General features: G+C 28.6%; 1 protein-coding gene across 2 annotated transcripts in view; it reads right to left on the reverse strand.

The window, feature by feature from the left end:
* Positions 1–37: 37 nt before the first annotated feature.
* The window catches only part of kst (spectrin beta chain, non-erythrocytic 5 kst), a 194,958-nt gene continuing 174,743 nt past the window's right edge, over positions 38–20,252 (reverse strand). The window contains exons 68-80 of one of the 2 annotated variants that reach the window (XM_071181673.2): positions 19,199–19,333; positions 17,961–18,143; positions 17,151–17,342; positions 16,186–16,341; positions 14,857–15,074; positions 13,667–13,955; positions 12,245–12,427; positions 9,910–10,032; positions 8,200–9,349; positions 6,380–6,484; positions 4,696–4,833; positions 3,216–3,274; positions 38–1,666 (exon numbers count right to left, since the gene is read on the reverse strand). In XM_071181673.2, the coding sequence (XP_071037774.2) occupies positions 1,451–1,666; positions 3,216–3,274; positions 4,696–4,833; positions 6,380–6,484; positions 8,200–9,349; positions 9,910–10,032; positions 12,245–12,427; positions 13,667–13,955; positions 14,857–15,074; positions 16,186–16,341; positions 17,151–17,342; positions 17,961–18,143; positions 19,199–19,333 (3,147 nt within the window). In that variant the 3' untranslated portion in view covers positions 38–1,450. The remainder of the gene's footprint in view (positions 1,667–3,215; positions 3,275–4,695; positions 4,834–6,379; positions 6,485–8,199; positions 9,350–9,909; positions 10,033–12,244; positions 12,428–13,666; positions 13,956–14,856; positions 15,075–16,185; positions 16,342–17,150; positions 17,343–17,960; positions 18,144–19,198; positions 19,334–20,252) is intronic. The other variant, XM_087161839.1, reaches the window with a different exon arrangement.

Here is a 20,252-nt window from a genome sequence, read left to right on the forward strand (position 1 = left end):
ATTTGTACTGAGATACAAAAATAAGCGACACAAGATAAAAATGTAACAAAATATTTATTGAGTACTGATATGACTCGATTAAAATATACGTATTTATTGCACAGTTTTTATATTCTAGAGTAGAAACTTTGTTCAAGATTTTTTTTTTAACTACACAATTTTTAAAATATTATAAAACATTAATAATCACTCTTAATTTGAAATATATATATAATATACATATATTACTTTGAAAAAATATATCTTATTATAAATTTTCATTCAATACATATCTATTGTAAGTTCAACAAGTAAAATCATTCCCATTTATAAATTAATTGCATATTTTTCACATTTATGTTAAAAATATTCCTAAATGTTTTACTAAAATATAAAACTTCATATAAATAAAATATTTTTCTTCACAATTTATTTAAAATTGTTCAGTTTATAACTGAAAAGAAAAAAGATTAATTGGTTGAGATTTAAATTATCTCCATATTTTATGCATTTATATATAAAATATTATTCAAGGTTTAAATAAAATATAAAACTTCTCTACCAGAAAATAAAAATCTTGCAGTTAACCCATCGATTACACAGTAAACTGGTGTCACAGACACTTAATATCTTTTCTTCATCACAAAATCAAGTTTTTTCAGTTGAAGTTGACTCCATTAATAATTGCATCAAGCTACTATTAATCAAATTGTTACTTAATGAATTCTTAAAAGTATAAATAATAGTCTCAGAATTTTAAAAAACTGTCACATACACTTATTTTTTTTAGTAACGATTCATTACAAAATGAAATTTGTCAGTTAAAATTGACTTCAAACTACTATCAATCGAATTGTAGTTCAATAGATTCTTAAGAGCACGCCATACCGTGGAAGAAAATTTTCGCAACAAATTCTGTTTATCCTTCATTACTAATTTAAAAGGGAAAAAAAAAGTAACCTAGAGTTTGTCATGAAGTTTCAATTGCTGAGAAATATACTTCAAAATATTAAAATGCAAACAAATTATTAGAAGAGAACTTCTTCGTTGCATTCTAATATCATCTTATAATTTATTTTCATTTGTATATTTTAAAATTTTCTTTTCGGTATTTGAAACTTCATGGATTACTCTAGGTTTGTCTGAACTCACTTTTTATACACTTTAAATTAGTAATGTAGGAGAAAGAGAATTTGCAACGAAAATTTTCTTCCACAGTATGGCGTGCTCTTCAAAACAAAACTATAGAGAATAGCCTCAAAATTTTAAATAGCTGTCACAAAACATGATTCACAATAGTGAGATTCATAGAGCCATGTAAGTAATATAATTAGAATTCATCTCTAAATATATATACAGACGAAACACAAAACACTTTTCTTTCAGTTTGTTAAATGCAACTCTTGAGTTTTGAGTCTATGTACAAAATATATAATCTCTTATTTTACATTTATAATAAAAGTGGACTTAATTATTTCTTTTTGAGAAAACCAAACATTCCTCCTTTTTTCTTTTCCTTGATTTTCCTGTCATTAGTAACTACTTCACCTTCGGAAGAACCCTCAGACGAGGTGGTCCTCGAGCGGACTTCTAATGTGGAGAATGGACGGTTCTGGCCACCAGATGGCATTGGCTGCACTTTGTAAGGAAGTGATAAATGCCTTGATGTCTCTGTAGATTCATAGGACTAAAATGGAAACAAAATAATTAGGAAATAGTTTAATATATTATAAAATATGCAACACTTCATCTACTACTTATTTCCCATTTTTTACTTAGAGAACTACAGTACATTAAGGGCCATCTTCAAGCAAAAAAGAGATTTTAATTTCTTCACCTTATTTGTCCAGAATTTACAAACTTATTAATTATACAGTAACTAATTAATATTTTTGAAAATTTTTTTATTTCATTGTATTCATTATTTTGATCTGAGTAATGAAATTTTTATTTTTTAAGTATTTTTCAAAGTTTAACGTTATTAAAAATCATGAATATCAAGTTTTTGATAAATTCAAAATTTAACTGAAATATTTGAAAGGGATCTTTTAATTTTGTCCTCACCGCACTACATTGTTACTGCAAATTGTTATAAATATCTTGAAAACAACATATTAGTCTTTTTTTAGTGAGTAATGCCATCTTTTAACCAACTTAGTAACTATGTAATTTTAAAATTGGACGACAGCAAAACTCAGAAAACCTAACAATTTTTTTCCGGTTTTTTCAAATTGTTGGTCATTTTTGGATGCTTGATAAAAATAAACCTGTGTACAAAAATTATAATTTCAGACTGTCTCCCGAGATTGAATCTTTATAAATATTCTATCTTATCCCATATCAAAAAAAAAAAAAAAAATTTCAAAATAAATGGGTAACTAAATTTAAATCAGTGGTACACTTTTTATTTTATAACTGAAGCTGAACAGCCTACCTAATTCTGAGTATACGACTATCAATCTTTAATTCCAGAGCCTTGTAATTTTGAATCAAACCCAGAAGACAAGGGGACTCTTGGATTAAGCATAGGGAGAAACTAGCCTTCTGAGAGGATTTTTTGATGAAACTAATCTGCATTTGTATTATTTGGAATGGAAAACCTTCCATGGTTTGCACAGTGGCAAGGGGGATTTTAACACAAGATCTGTCTACCACTGAGGATATTTTACATCAGTGCAAGCCGGTGCATTAATTTGTATCAGTCAGCCACCGTTGGGATTCAAATTTGAGTCACCTCATTGGTGGAATGAAACTATTACGACTAACACTTATAAACTATAATTTCAGAACAGGCTTATTTTTATATTAGCATAGCCGAAAATAAATCTTAAATTCGTATGATGATGACGTATGACGATTATAAAAATATAGTTAAAGGATAAAATTTAAAATTTGCTATTTTTGAAGGCAAAGTGTTACCGCAACTTCCCAACTTTGCAAAAGTCAATTGTCTATTTGACGAATGTTAAGCCATCTAAATTAAATAATATTTTATACTTACAGTAGTTAAAAATACAAAATAATTTAAAGTGTTTTTCAAAGCTTTGGCACAAGATTTGCATATATCATTAATAATGCTACTATCATTCAAAACTTAGAGACTTTCCTTTATAATGGAGTTATACTTTTTATGATATCTTTTATATTTTTAGAGTTTATTTTATTAGATATTAATGGTAGCACCTGCAGAGTGCAAAGAAATGATAATTTAAAAGTAGTATAAAGATTTTATTTACCTGTCTATAACTTACAAAGTCAGAATTTTGTCCTCTAAGTTCTTGCTTCCTGTAGATAGCTGTAATAATAAGAGAAATGCATCAAATTTAAAAGCAAGAATTGTTTGTCTAAAGTTTACTTTTATGTTGCATGAAAACTATGATTTTTTGCACATCTTGGGTGAAAGCTCCTCAGAATTTTTATAAAAATTCAAATTAGCAGAAAATGTTCTGCTAAATTAAATTTAAATTTTCATAATTTACCATTTGACTTAAAACGTGTACAATATTTAAAATTTAAAAAAAAAATAATTTTAAATTTTACAGAAACTTTCCTTATCTTTTAGCAAACCTTGGATTAGGGTTTATTACTTAGAAATTCTTTTTCTAAATTTTATGAAATAAATTTAGTTTTCATACGTTCAGTGCAGAGTCTTCTATAAAATTCAATCTCTTTATAAAAACTAGAATTCCTTTGTCATATTTAGAGAACTATGATATACATGCCAACATTGGAGAAGAGCTACAAGTAAAGTTTTGATACATCATACATAATCATGTAAGTCAAAAAGAGAAATTCAAAATTGGAAATAATATAAGCATTTACATTTAGCGAAGTAATAAATATGTATATAAATCTTAATCTAAAGTAGATTTTTTAAAAAACCATTATGTATAATAACTTAAACTATTTTCTTTTATAACCGTCGTTGAACAGCCGACCCAATTTTTGAGTTTACAGCTACTAATATTCAACTCAGTAGCCTTGTAATTTTGAATCCAATCCAGATGACAAGGGAACTCCTAGATCAAGCATTGGGAGAAATCTGCCTTGGTGGAAGACTTTTTTGATGGAACTAACCCGTATTTGCGTTACATGGAGATGAAGACCATGAGAACCTCCCACGGTTAGCCTGACGGCAAAAGGATTCTAACCCATGATCTGTCTACCACTGAGGATATTTCACGTCAGCACTGTGGTCGGCGCAAGCAGGATACTTATTAGTATCAACCAGTCATTGCAAGGATTTGAACCCGGTTCATCTCATTGAAAGGCGAACATTCTATCCCCTGAGCCATCACGGCTTTACTTAAACTATTTTTTTATTTTATAACCGTTGTTGAACAACCGACCCAGTTTTGGGTTTGCGACTACTAATGTTCAACTCCTTAGCCTTGTAATTTTGAACCAATTCAGAAGGCAAGGAAACTCCTGGATCAGTACCCCCCAGAGGTGTGATTTGTTATAGAGGTATGTTCTTTTGAAATTTCTGCAAAAAAGAAAACCAAAATTTTTTTACTTCCCAAAAAAGTAACTTCCCCAAAGGAAAAATCTTTCTGATAGAACTCTGCAACAATGTCGGCAAGGGGAACTCAAGCTGTATAGTTTTTAAAAGCAAATATTTATAGAGAAATAATGTAGAATTGAAATTCAATTCGAATGAGAAATATTTAAAAAACCAGTCTCGTTAGTTAATTTAGTACATGAAGTGCATCTTACCATGTTTGTCTGTTTCACCCTCAGACATATGATGCCAGTCGTCATCTGAATCGGGAATGTTGTGAGATGGAAAAGCTTGGGGAGGGGGTTTTTGAGGTAAAGGAGGAGGAGCAGAATTTAAAGATAAACTAGAGTGATCTAAATAATAATAAAGATAAAAATAATAATTCATAAAGATAAATAATAAACACAAACGAAAAATAAACACAACATAAAATGAAGAACTATTAATTAAAAATAATAATAATGAAGATTTTGTAAAAGATCAAAACTAGAAGAACAGTTATGAGAAATTGAGCGCTATTTCTATCAGGTATATGAATAGCCAATTCCATGCATCAACCCTATTTTAGCAGAGAACGAAATGAAGCAATAGGGTACCGAAGTCTAACAATACTACTCTTTCAATGACTATTCACGTGTTCAATCTTTGATTCTTGGCGATAACAATAAAAGAGACATAATTTATTTCTTAACTATTATTTCCTTTAGATGAATTTTTTTTAGAAACTTGATAAAAAAATTTACTTGAAAACAGGTTACAATAAAATGATAACAATAAAATGATAACAATAAAAGAGACATAATTTATTTCTTAACTATTATTTCCTTTAATAGATGAAATTTTTTTAGAAACTTGATAAAAAAAATTTACTTGAAAACAGGTTACATTTATTATTAAAACAATGTGATAGTTTTAAAATAAGTTTTTAGGAGGGCATTTATGCTATTGTAAGTATAAAAGCATTTCCGCTCCATCCCTATGTAGGCCAGGAAGTCCTGTCGCTCTGGATTAACAATGGCATGATTATGACAATGTGGTGAACTGCGAGCATAAGCCGCCTTTATTTCCTGGTCAATCTAGTACCCATCAATGTGAATCTTGTTGGGTTTTAAGCCACCACTGATGGCCCAACCTCAATCTTTTACAATGACAGCTCAATGCTTTTAACTACCGAGTTATTGCGGCTGAACCTTAATTTTATTGCCCTTTAAAATTTGTTTATAATTTCTGCTGTTTCTCATATAAAGTAATGTAAGAGTTTGGTAAAATATAATTGCTTGCACATCATTAATATGCGCAAGTTTTATAATTTAATGAATTTCATCAATATAACATAGAATAAATTTTGTGTAGAAAAAATGTTATAAAACGGAAATCTTAGTATATATTAAATCACGTTCACAATTAGTTAAAAAGATTGCAATCATGGTTTATGATTATTTTAAATCATGATCATAACAACATCATACTGAATATTTTGCAACAAGACTTAAGATAATTAAAAATGTTCTGTGAGTGATATCAAAACTGAACAAAGAATCTCCCTAATTAAATTTTCACCATTTTTTTTTAACATCGAATAATTTTAATTGGCAAAGTAAAATTAAAAAAAAAAAAAAAACGAACTTTAATTATTTAAATATCAAATTATGCGTGAAAGTGAAAACAGAATTTATTAACGCTGCAACCCTAGAATTTCATCTTAACGAGATTCGACTATAAGACCATTATTAGCTACAGTAGTAAAACATTTTTGCTATTGACAAATTTTTGTTTTAAAATATTCATGTAAATGGACATTAAGTAAAATTAGTATAGGATTATGTTAATATATATTTTTTAATCATAAATGGTATTCAATCAAGCTAGAGATATTTAGGAGAATAAAAATAAAATTACCTGTATCACTGTATGAATTTTCATCAATACCTTGTTGATATTCTCTACCGAGAGGTTGCGATTTTCGATTATTTTGTATGGCAGAACCATTATGGTGTGGATGGGCTAGAAAACAAATGTTAACAATGCTAATGTTACATTGTTTCATAATATAACTATAAAAACTCATTCATTAATTAATAACATGAATCCAGTTGTTGCTCTGTTGAAAAAAAAAAATTTGCTGATTTTCTTATTTTTGAAAAGAAAAATAAATTTTTCACTCTAAAATTTTAAAGAAAAAAATAAGAAGACTTAAATAAGGTACATATTCAACTGAAGTCAAGAAAAAAAAGTTAAAATCTAAAAGTTATAATTATTTTTTTTTTAAAAATAGAAAAATAAATTTATCTATTAACAGAAAAATAAGGTGGCCTAGAAATTTTGGGGAAAAAATTACTTAAAACAGGATATATATTCAAATATAGTTAAGAAAAAACAACTTTTAACCTCAAAGTTATCAAGATTTTTAAAATAACAGATACTAATTCTTCAATAGGCTTGCAAAAATAAGAAAATAAAAAAAAATTAAAAAAAAAAAAAAAAAAAAAAAAAAAATGATGATTTCAGGAAAGCCTATGAGGAAAAATTAACATTTAATTAAACACTTTTTAAATGTCTTAAAAACAGTTTTATTAATTAGAAACTTTTTAAAGAATCTCAGTAAAAATAAAAGAAAACAACTGAAGACAATAGAAAAACTAGTTTATCTCTGCGAAGTAAAAAAAAATTGATTTTTTATTTGCTTATTTATTAACTTTTTCCCCTGAATCATACTTAGTTAATGCATACAAAGACTTGAATATATTTCTTATAATAATTATAGACGTTAAAAACCTATAATAGTAATTAAAATATTAATAATTTCTAATAAACCACAAGATGAAATTAAATTAATATATCTTAAATAGCACCTACGATTCAAGATATGTTTTCTAAATCAGCAATCTCTAATATTAAGTGATGGAAAACTAATCAGACTTACAGTAACTGATAACAATTTACTACAGAAACAAATAAGTTAAATAAAAATAATGTAAATAAAACTATATAATAATAAGTAGAAACAACACAAGCCTTTATAATTGAAAAACTTTTCCTCATAAATTTATCTTAATTATAGCTTTATCATGCACCAACAACAATCGTCAAGTGCTCAAAGAGATTTTAAACTTTAAAATATTTTTAAAAAAACAAAACATATAGGTATTTGGCCAGGGGAGGTTGCGATTTGAGTTGGTTCCTTTCAGTGATGTTTTCTTTAGTTTCTGTGGACCGCTGCCGGGAAGTTGCCATGACTTGGCGATTATTCTGCCACACATTACAATACGGAAATCTCCCCAAATATAATTGAGATATGAGCACTATAAAAAAATTTTCTTACATATGTATGTAATAAATACATATATATGAACTTTCAATAACAGGAACAATTTTTTTTATTGGTGCCCATATTCTAATTACATTATATACATAAATTGTGAAAACATTGAATAGAAAAGGGTGAAAACAACACTTTTGGCATAATTCGTGACACAAACAGACATGATAAAAAAAAATCTCATTTTGGAAAAGGGAACATAAGAACTTTTTAAAAACACACAATGAAAAGAGCAAATTTAAGGGCTTTTAAAAAATGAGAATCGAAATAAAGTACCTTTAAGTACTTTTTAAAAATGCTACAAACTCTGTCCCTATATTTAAGAATTTTGAAAAAATACTTTTCAAATATTTAAAAAAAAATATTTCTGCAAAAACTTTTAATATGAATGAGTACTCACTATTAGGATATGAAACTACTCTAGGAGCAATAGGGGGCGGTACTGCATGCTGTTGATTTTGAAACATTTCTATTCTACTTTTAACAGATATTGCTGATTCTTTACCATTAGTTTTATGGGGAGGATCAGGAATGGATCTAGGAGGAGCATTTCTAGGCGGTATAGGAGGTTTAGACTTATCCCTCAACAAAGCCTCCTCATAGGGGGGAGGATGTGGCCTACTTGACAAAGTTCTCTCTTGAGTAGACTGAGCTGCGGCTACATTACGCCTGAACTCTGGAGTGGAAGCTTGGCTGGATGTAGCAGATGTCGTGTCTTGCAGGTCATTGGCGTGCATTCCATGAGCACTGTCTTCACTCGCAACAGATGCCTTTAGACTGGAGTTAACACTGTCTGAGCTATTGCTTTTATGAGTTTCATATCGCATAAGTTGCATGCTGGGAGGCAAAGCTGCGTGGAACGCTATTTTATTCATCCAATCGTACATTGTCTTTTCGTCGTGGGCCATGAATAGGAATTCAGCACCATCTACCAGCTGAAGCCTGAACACGTGTTTCTTTTTGGTGTAATCAATGGCTTTAGAACATTTGGCTTGAAGTAGACTGACAGGGGGTGCGGCAGCACTATTGTCCACAAATGCTTCTTTGTCTTTAAAAAAGCACAAAAGCTGACCACAGACGACAGTATAGTAAGTCTTCCAGGATCTAATAGTTGCCCTTTTTCCACCACTCTGTAACTCCTGTTTCCGGTCCAAAAACCCTTCGATTTCGACTGGTGGTAAATCGGCTGGTGTTCTCTGCCGGCGGAAGCTTTGGGTACGCCTGCGTGTGGTGAAACTCGGTGTTCGTTTAGGTTTCTTTTGTCTTTCATCTAACCTCATGCTCTCGGATCGCTTCATGTGAGCGGGTGATTCCGGTTTCCAGGCTCCCAAATTTTCAATCCTCATGCTTTCTCCTCTTTTGACCGATAGTTTGTTGTCGCCATCTAAACTTTTCTGACTTGGAGATCGGTAGAGGCCGGGTGGGTGTCGGATTTCGGGAATGAGACCAGGGGAGGGAGCGTCCACTTCAAATTCAATTGGTCTTTCGTCATTAGGTTTTTTGAGAACGATTTCTTGTGTTCGTCGCCTTTCATCCTCCTTCCGTCTTTCCTGTAAGCAAACAAAATACAATCATTGCATTTGAAATTTATTTAAATTGTAATAAAACTTTGAATACACTTAAAACGAAGACATGAAGTTTACTCACATTCATAGCTAACATAAAACAAAATTATTTATGAATACATTTCTCACTGGATTATTTTTTTTTCTATAATCTTCCTGTAAATCCGTAATTTAGAATTAAATCTAACTTTTATATTAACATTTAACAAAAAGCAAAGCATTCTTGCAACAGTTAGCCATGGTAATTAAAGCTTCACAATTTATGAGATCAAATAGCATCATGGTGGCAATGTGATCAGCATTGTGCATTGGCTCTGCCTTTACTTCCTAGAAAAGCTGCCACCAGGGATCAGCTGAGCCCAAATAATGACGTCACAGTGCCTTAATTACTGAAATTAACATTAATGAACTCAAAACATTTAATAGACTAAAATCTATACTATTTAAAATCATATCGTTCTAATTATCTTTGGTTTTCAGATATGCTTAATTTGTTTTTTATTAACTAAATTAATAATTTTACATTCATTAAAATCTTTTCTTACTTCGAGAATTCTCTTTTGCTCTTTCCTCTTTATTGCATCAAGTCTTTCCTGTTCTTTCTTTTGAGCTTCAGCTTTTCGATTCTGCTCTTCCTCTTGCTTTTGTTTTGTAAATGCATCTTCAATCTAAAACAATAGAGATGGGATGGGTTTAATTTCGCATAACAAACAATACAAAGAATGTTTATTTGTCTAAAGAATGTCTAATTTGAAAGAGTTGATAATCATCGGTGATTGGAGAAATTTAGAATTGAACTTGAAATTAATTGATTAAAAACCTAAAATTTTATGGTTTAAAACTTATTTTTGAAGCTTTGCTCTAAAACTGCATTAATAGATTAATTTAGTCTTAGAATATTTTCTTATAGCCTATAGCTAAAGAAGTTACTTTTCTTACTTGTTAGTTAGGCATTCACATAAGTCAATGTTTTAATTAAATAAATTTTTTTAAATTAGAAAAAATCCTGAAATCTGTTTCAATCTTCAGGGATGAGATTCTTCCGCGGATTCGCGGATTTCCACTTTTTTTCAGATTTTTCCATTTTTCCCGCTAATTTCCGCTGAAATTGTTTTTTGCCCAAGTTAAAATGTTTTATGAGGAATTTAATTTTCCGCGGAGGGAAATTGTTGAAGTCCCTTTTCCTCCCTCTGAAGTTTCTCTAAAAATCATTTCCTTGGGATAAAACTGGTTGACCTTTATACAGGGATGAGATTTTTTTTGTCTCTCGAATTTCAGCCTTTTTATCAAAAACTCCGATTCTCTAAAAGTTTCGTTTTTTTAAATAAATATCCCGTTTTTTTTAAATTCAGTCATTGAAGTAAAATAATTATATTTATTTACGATTTTCAAAGATAAACAGAAAATTCAATCTACGCCCTAGCTGCTAACCCTTCCGCATTTTTACTTATTTTAGCTATTTTCTCCGATTTCACGCACAGAAAATAAGATTTTCCGTATTTTTTATCCGTCGGCTTGATAGCTCGTATTTTCGTAATTCAGATCTCGATTTTTATTCACGCGATTTTAATATCAATCATCGATTTTCGTATTTACCTGATTTAAAAGTTGCACATTGCTATTCTTATTTACGCTATTTAAATATCGTATATTATGATTCTTATTTACGACATTTAAAAATCCAATATCGTGTTTTGTATTTATGCATTTTTAAAATCTCGATTTTATTATCAAATCTCGATTTTCGTATTTACCTGATTTAAAAGTTGAACGTTGCGAACAGGCGATTTAAATATTGTACAGTGCGATTCTTACTTACGAGATTTAAAAAATCAATATCGCAATTTGTATTTACGAGCTTTTAAAGCCCTATGTAGCAATTCGTATTCACGTGAGCTTAAAATCCAATATCGTGATTCGTTTTTGTGGTTGTAATATCGCGCGATTTAAAAATTATGCATCGTGATCAAAATATTAAAAAATCATGATTTGTTTTTTCGCATTTTTTAAATTCGATGTAGAGTTTCATATTTACGTGATTTAAAAGTCTCATATTGGGATTTATATTCACATGGTTTACAAGTTTAAAAATCGCACTTTTTTGTCAAATTTTTGTTTACATAAATATATATATTTTTTTTTCCTTCTTTTTTTTTCTTTCTTTTTTTTTTGTTTTTTGGATTTCCTCTTTTTTACTTTCTGACTACTCTCATCCCTGAATCTTAGATAAACAAGGTTCATTTTATTTAATTTGCATTATGTATTTATATTAAAAGAAAGACTAATCTTTAAATGTGAGGAAAAGGAAAAATGAAGCAAAACCATACTCAGGGTTGCCACTCAAATCTGGAGAAGAAAAAAAATTCCTTGCGTTTTCCCTGTACATATTATACACAATATATTAGGAGAAAACATAATTGTGTAAGCTATATTAAGTTAACTATAGTTTTAATTGCTGAAAAAACTTTCAGAAATTAAAAAACTTTTTAATTGAGAAAAAAAGGAGCTGAACATACTTAAATAATGCTATAGTAAAGGAAATATTTTAGTATAGTTGGTATATTACACATTGAGTAGTCACAATTTTTAAAAGACGAAAATAAGAAACAAATTTCTCTGCATTTTTCAAGTTCGTAAAGAAAAAATCAAAATTTCCTGTTAATTTAGGTAATTTTAAAATTCCCTGTATTTTCCAGGTTCTTCCTGTGGAGTGGAAACCCTGAATACTTTACAAAATTTTAGTTGGTAAAACTGAGTTAAAAAACTCAAAACTGGTTCATAACTTCCCAAGATATCAGTACCAAACATTCCCATCTCCCTTCACGAAATTATCATAATATGGCATATAATCGTCTTTAAATTTTAAAAACAATAAATTACCTTTGTAATACGTTTCAAAGCCAGGAATTTTTCCTCCTGTGCTTCAATAGTTTTTTCAAAATCTTCATGTTTCCTAATAAGTTCTTCAACATCAGATATGGAATCACCACATTCTTTGTTGAACAGTATGGGTTCTCGACTAGACAGCCAAGTTTCTAGTAATTCAGCATCCCTCTTGAATATCTAAAAAAGAAACATCATAAAAATTAATGATTAAACAAGAATTCAAAAGAAATTTACTTTAAATTGTAGTGTACAGTAATCTTTCACTATTGTTCAGACAATTTTCCATTAATTACTATTACGAATAGAGATTAATGAATGGTGCTAATCAGATGTGATATTCAGTTGCAGTAATTAATGTTAACAATTATGTAGAAAAATAAAAAATTCTCAGAGCCCAATAGTTCCCTAGATATCAGTTTTCTTTTTTTGTTCGTTTGAAATTTTAACCTAAATTACAGGGGTTTTTAAGCAAGGACATATGTGTCAATATATTTTTAGAAAGTAAAGTTTGTATATTGTTTCAACAAAAAAATAAATGAATAAAATTCATTTCATTTTATTTCATTCTAAGAGGTACGTATTTCGTGAAAATTTAGACATAATTTGTGAAAATTAAAAATTATATTAAAAAATCCACACAGAAATATGGATTTATAGTTTCTTAAGGGATACAAAAATTACATTTTATGAAAAAGTATTTTGTGAATTTCCTAAAGTTGAATTTGTGAAGGTATTGCTAAACGGTAGTAAATTTGGCCTGGACAGACTCCTGTAAGATTTGTGTTAAAAATAATAAATAAATAAAAAGTTACTTGTGTTACATTTAATATAACAGAAAATACTATTTTTTTATTAAGAGAGTAATTTCAAATGGCATAAGAAATAAATTAATAAAATATGGAGAAAAAAATATGCATAAAAAAAAGAAATTAGAAAACAAACTTTGAAGATGAGCATTTTAATATTTATGATCACTTACATTTAAAACATTCTTATACCTTATTCATATACTAAATTTTTATTTAACAATAGTCAGAAAATCATTTTTATTTTTTATTTAATCTTTACCATTTTTTGAACATTGAATAATTTTATTTGGCAAAATAAAATTACCAGCTTTTTATAATCTGAATTGTGGTTTTGCGCATCACTACAGTAGATTTGAAGCTATCACATGTGTTCACTATTTATTTGGGTAAAATGAAAAATTTCAAGATTTAACAAAAAAAATATTGAATAAAACTAACATTTCTACTATGAAATCTCACAAATAGGCACATTTAAAATGTAAAAACAAATTAAAAGAAAAAGGGCAACAAAAAAAAATTATCATCTAAAACTATACACAATTCAAGGTATTCGAGAAACACGAATATTGAGAAGAAAGAAAAAGTTAAAATGAAATGGATAATGTACCTGCGCATCCAGACTTTGATCATAAATAACTTGACGTTTCTCCCAAGTGGATTGAAGTTGCGACAGTGAACTTTTCAACCTATGAATTTTGTCTTTGATTTCATCGGCCATAAAATGACCAGAGTCTATGATACTTTCGCCAGTTTCAAAAAACTTGTTGAAGTTGTCCAGCCGTGTGTCTATCTCTGCTTTGTATTCTTTGTGGCGAGCCACAAGTGACTCTGCACCGGCAACATCCTTTGCTAATTCATGAGATGTTATGAGAGCCATCATTTCACTAGACCATGCCCTGTTACAAATTAAAGTGTATGTAAATGTCAATGCGTGTCATTCTACAGAATGCTTGTATTCATAAGGCATTCTTTAGAATACCAATGTTTTTTTTAGAAATGATGCATATAATGAAATATGCAAAGCATGAAATGTAAGAAATCAGGAGTGTAGATATTTCTTAGAGCCTATAATCTCTCTCCAAAACACTTTTTTGGCCTGAAATTTCTCTCTAAATTATTGCGTTTTTTCTCTTTTTAGACACATTAACTTTTTAAAAATATTTTTAGGAAGTACTGTTTAAAATTTTTTCTTTAACTAAGAATTTTTTTTTTATAGATCTAGCGCATGTGTTAAAAATAATAGAAATCAAAGTATATTATTGAAATAGTAATAATTATAATTTGTGAAGTGACATTTTTTTATAATAAAAATTTTGTAGTAATTTTTTTATAAAATTTCCCCTGGGCTGCCTGTCTTTCTTCTGAACTTCATTTGCCTGTACCTCTGATGAGAATTATAACAACACTTTTCCAAGTTATTGTAAAGAATGCCTGTTGATTACATGAAAGTTAGTATGAAACATGAGAACTTACATACTTTATTTAGTCATAGTAAGGAACATCTAAAGGTTTTACACTAGTTATTCTATAGAATGGCCCAGCCTTAATATAAACAATTAATATTAAGAATAAGATGTTTAAACTAAAATGTTTAAATAAATTATAAAACATCTTGAATATATATTTTACTATCAATATAGTGGACTGAAGTCAAGACGGGACCAATGACCAGAATTTAAAAAACCTAAGAAGAGTTAGTTAAAAATATGTGCTCTTTTAGAGCCTTAAAAACGTTTTAATTAAAAAAAAACTGAAATTGGCTTTTTGCTAGATTGCTAGAAGGAATTAAAGTCTTACATGAGTTCTCTGTAGTCATCGAAATAGGCCTGCAACTGTTCTGCTTGTTGTAATTTATCTTTTCTTTCAGCTGATTTTTCAAGTAGCTGATTCCATGCCTCAGCGACATCTTCATGTTTGACATCAATGTGCTCTTTTGCATCTGGGAATTGAGTAGCGAGTCTCCTGGCTTCTTCTACCAAAGCTACAACCTGCTCCTTTACAGCTGCTAAATCCCTCTGCCAAAACATACATTTATTAGTTATACAATAATAACTTATACATTAATAACCTATACAATAATAACCTATATATTTTAAAAGTTGAATCCAATAAGTATAGAAATTTCTTTACCAGTTTTAGAAAGTGCATCACTATTTTCACAGATATTCAGGGTGTGAAGCATTTTTAAAAAGCACTAAAAGGTGCTTATTTTCAATTTTTAAAAGCCCTTAAGGGTGTTTTTTTACTGGTTGTTTTTAAAAAGTGCTTAATTTTTCCATTTTCTAAAATTAGATTTTTTTCTTCTCAAATAGTTCAAAATATATAAATGTGTTCATTTCATTTTTTTTAGTCCTTCTATTGTGTATTCTAACATTAAATATGGGTGTTTGCTTATAACCTCAAGCTCACTTTAATGATGAATTCATTTGCTATTCGCGATCGCAACACTCGATTACGCCATCTGGGAAGAAGACTGGTTCCATATCTCGACCCTTTCCCCATACCTCTCCTCCTCGTCCTAGTCATATAGGAATGTACTATGATATTTTGACCTTTCTTTTAAAGATGTTTCGTATTTAATTGTTAAAAATATTTTTTTAAATTTCCACGATCTTCCTTTTAGAACTATGTTCAGTACAGTTTTCAGTTCCAAATAGTTTCCCAACTTAAAAGTTTTTAATCAATTTAAAAATCAAGAGAGAAACTAACGTACTTCCTTCTCCTATGACTTTTCACGTGCCAATGGTGAAAGCGTGCGAAGTGTTACCATAGGTAAAGAATTCTGCTGTACATCACCTGTAGCCCATTTCAATTGCCAATTATAAATTGTCATTATAACAGGTTTTTACTGAAGTTTAGTAGTTTGGTATTTAAATATTAATATATAGAATGTTTATGTTTTATAAATAAATAAACGAATGATTGGGATATCGAGGCTATGCCTGATTATAAAAGCTTAATATGAACCTCAATGTTTCTAAATTTATTCAACTTTTATCATTTTAAAGAATAATGCAATTTAATATAGAATATGAACTTTTCGAAACATGACCAACCTGTACTATTCAAGATGAAACTGAATGTAATCAACAAATAATTTTATAAAGCAATTATCAATTAACTTACTTCAAAACCTTCATGCCTCCTGACTAAAGTTTGTATAGTTTCCAAATCATGACCATAATCTTCATTGGATAGTACATTATCTTTCTCTAGAATCCAACTAATAGTTTCATCTGCACTTCTGTCAAAAGTGTGAACTTGCTTGGCTCCAGCAAGAGCCTGCAATAAACATTGTGTTCAAAGTTGTATAATAAATTCTACATTATTTTAAAAAAAAAATTTCTAAATTTAAATTAAGTAGGGTCATATATAAGGCTCATATTTTGATTTTTTTTGCATTATTTTTCATTACATTACTATGTTTAAAGTTGCATAGAAAATTCGATATTATTTCACAATTTATTTAAATTTCAAGTAGAATCATATAAGGCTCATATTTTGATAATATTTGCTTTCTTTACATTATTTTTCATTACAGTATTGTGTTAAAAGTTGTATAGTAAATTCTACATTACTTTATAATTTTTATTTTAATTGAAACATCAAGTAGAGTCTATATAAGGCTCATATTTGGAAAACATTTGATTTTTTTACCTTATTTTTCATTACAGTATTGTGTTAAAAAGTTTTATAGTAAATTCTACAATATTTTACAAATGTTTTTTTTTTTTTTTTTTTAATTTAAATATTAAGTAATGCCACATATAAGGCTCATATTTTTATTAAAAATTTTTTTTTACATTATTTTTCTTTTACAATTTTTTTTCTCTAGATTTTTTAGAGGAATATTTTTGAGATCTTGTGATATATTCTTGCTTTTTAGCATAAAGCATTCTACTGATTTTTTATCATTATGAAACTGCAACTTTCATATCGTAAATATCAATATCTCCAGCAAACTTTTTTCACACATGTGTCACTACCCCCTTATTTAACAAATAACTTAAATTTTTTTTAAAAAAAATACGTAAATGGCACCAACAAAATGGAGTGAAATGACATGTAATTTGCTATCACAATAATGTTACCTCTTGTCTTGACTGAGCACACTCCTTAAGTTCTTCCCACATGTGCGAGATTTCACTACTTCTGGAGATAATTCTATTCGATTCTGGATGATTCTCTTTTAATAATGTTGCAGCTGCATTCTCCAAATTTGCAACTCTGTCGTCATTCGAATGGACGGTACTCAGAAATCCTTCAAACTTCTGAATCAAAATCTAAAATACAAAGCAGATAAAAAACATGAAATTTTCAATGAATGAAATGCGGTGAATTTAAAAATCTTATAAATTTAATATTTTCTTTACAACTAAGTTTTACAGGGCTGCCACTCAAATCTGGAAAAAAAATTTCCTGTGTTTTCCCCGTATGTATTATAAACAATATATTAAGAGCAAAAACACAATTACTGTGCTCTTGTGTGAGCTATATTGGTCTAACTATACTAGTTTTGATGAAAAAACTTAGAGGAAAAAAGAACAACTGAACATACTTAAATAATGCTATAGTAAATGAAATAGTTTAGTATAGCTGAAATATCATTCTTAAATATCCCATAGATTAAGCTATGATTTGTATTTATAAAAGTAAGAAACAAAATTATATTCTTTGCATTTTTCTAGTTATTTTAGGGTATTTTTTTTTTAATTCCCAGTATTTTCCAGGTTTTCCCTATTCTCCCTATGGATTGGCAACCCTGTTTTAAAACAAGAAATTTCTAAGACTGATAATAAAATGTAAAAAATTAAAAGATCTTATTAATTTAGTACAAATCACACATGCATTGATCAAAAAATTACTAAAACAAATTTTCTATAAAAGTAGTAAGGATTTACTTCAACATGTTCAACATCCTTGCCATAATCTTCAGAACTGGCAATCACCATTTGGTCTTGTATCCAGGCAGCGACTTCGTCAGCATCGCGTAAGAAATGGAATAACCTTTTACTTTCTTGCAGTCGATATCCTCTTTCTTCAGATAATTGTTTCAATTCATTGTAGCTGATCTCTACTTGTTTCTGAAATTTTAAACAATAGACAATTATTGTTACGTAAAATAGTAAGGCAAACGGATAATGAATAAAAAATGGAATCTAAAAGAACAATGATTTTTTTATTTAAAAAAATGATTACAAACTTTTTGAGAGTAATGATGAAATACTTTGTAGAATCTTGAGAATTTGTAAATTATGGTTTAAAATTATTCAAATCTTAGATTTTTATAATTAATTATTTTTTAATTAGAAAGGTTTGGGGCCGGCAGAGCGCTGGACTTATGTTCGTGAGAACAGAAGTTCGAATCCAGCAGGCCAAAGACTCCCTGTGTAGTAAATGGTGACTGGTGCACGTTAAATGTGTCGGTTCACAAAATCCACCTTGTTCCCATAACAAATTATACCTCTGGGGGTACTAAAGTGAAGATTGATCGTTCTCTGGTTCAGATCAAAATTATGATCTGAGGGTGCATGAATGGATCCGCCCTATAAACGGGTGCGATGTATAGGTGTGGCAGAAGTCAACTTCTTGGCCATTGATGGCGCCACTGGAAAATAAGAACAATCACAACCTACGACAACAACATTAGAAAGTTCTTTTTCCGTCAGTTATGTTAATAAGAAATGTGTTCCAAAAAATTGCAATTTATGTTCAGTCTAAATAATTAGGCTTCGCAAAAAACAGTAAAAAATATTTATATAAGAAAAGTAGATTAAAACATAATTAGTTTTAAGCATTAAAAAAATTAGATTTAAAAAATAAAATTTATTATTATGGTTGGGTATTTTTAAAAAAAAAAATACAAATATGTTCTCCTATAGAGAGAGAAAAAATATGTTCAAAAACAATCGCAACTAACGTTTAGTTTGGTAAAATAAAAACTAATCGTTAGAAAATTGCATAAAACATTAATATTATTTTAATATTTTAGTCCTGTTAAATTAAAATAAAACTTATAAAAGTAGAATCCCGTTGACTAATACTGCTTAGGGTTATAATATTTAGGATATTTAATTATTTACTAACAATATTTAAGGAATAACGCATTTAAAAAAGGATAAACAAAGTTGAGCAGTACCTGTTTCTCTTGTATATTCTCACTATCAAAATGACCTCTTTCAATCAGACCCTGACTCAGTTTGGCGAGCTTGATGATATTGTTATTGTAATTGTCAATGTCTCTTTCAAGTCCATCTAGCTTCTTCAACAAAGACTGAAAAATAAATCAATTAAAATTATTAGATTATTGCAAATGATTAGTCTTATTAAATATTTGGGAAAAAAATATTGAAAATTCAGATTCAGTAAGGAAATTGTGAATGAGCTTTGTGTACAACATAAGTTTCAAATGCCATTTCTTTTTATATTTTAAAAATAACATAATAAAAATTATGATGACTTATGATTAGATCAAGAAGAATTCATGACTAAAAATTTATGTTAATTTACAAATAGAAATACCATTTTAATATAAATAAGTGTTTCTTTATCAGCAAAAAGGGTAAGTTGAAAAAAAATAAAGAAAAACAATAAAATACATTCTGACATAATAAAAAATAAAGTACACTTTTATATTGATATAATACGTTTAAAAATAGGATTGTATTAGTACTGATTAAACTTATCATAATAACAAGATTGAACAGGTGTGAACTTACACAGTGTTTAAACCTAGGCTCATTTCCTTGATAAATTGTTTTAGAATAAATCTGGGGGATAAAAATAAATTTTGTATGTTGACATTTTCTGCAACAGATTTCAATGCAAAACTTATTCATAGCTACCAGCATGGATAAAAAAAAATCCAGTAGATTTTACGAAATAATAAATTTTATGATAATTGTTGTATAATGCACTAAATATTTCACCCATAAGGAATTTTAGAAATTTTTATAGTCAGCAAAACAGAAAAACTGCATTATTTTCCAGTTATGATTGACATTACATGAACTTGAAATGTTGTGTATTATGTTTATTCATAATTTTGGATAGTAATAAGTATTTTATTCATCATAGATAGTTAAAAGATTTTTTAATGAATTTAAAAAGGGAGTTCTGAATAAAAATAAACTGAACATTTTAGAACAACAAAAAAAGACTTATTAAAAAAAAAGGCTTATTAAAAAAAAAGG

Source organism: Parasteatoda tepidariorum, chromosome 4 (assembly GCF_982258835.1).
Source record: "Parasteatoda tepidariorum strain Cologne lab strain chromosome 4, Ptep-v5.0, whole genome shotgun sequence".
Lineage (NCBI taxonomy): Eukaryota > Metazoa > Arthropoda > Arachnida > Araneae > Theridiidae > Parasteatoda > Parasteatoda tepidariorum.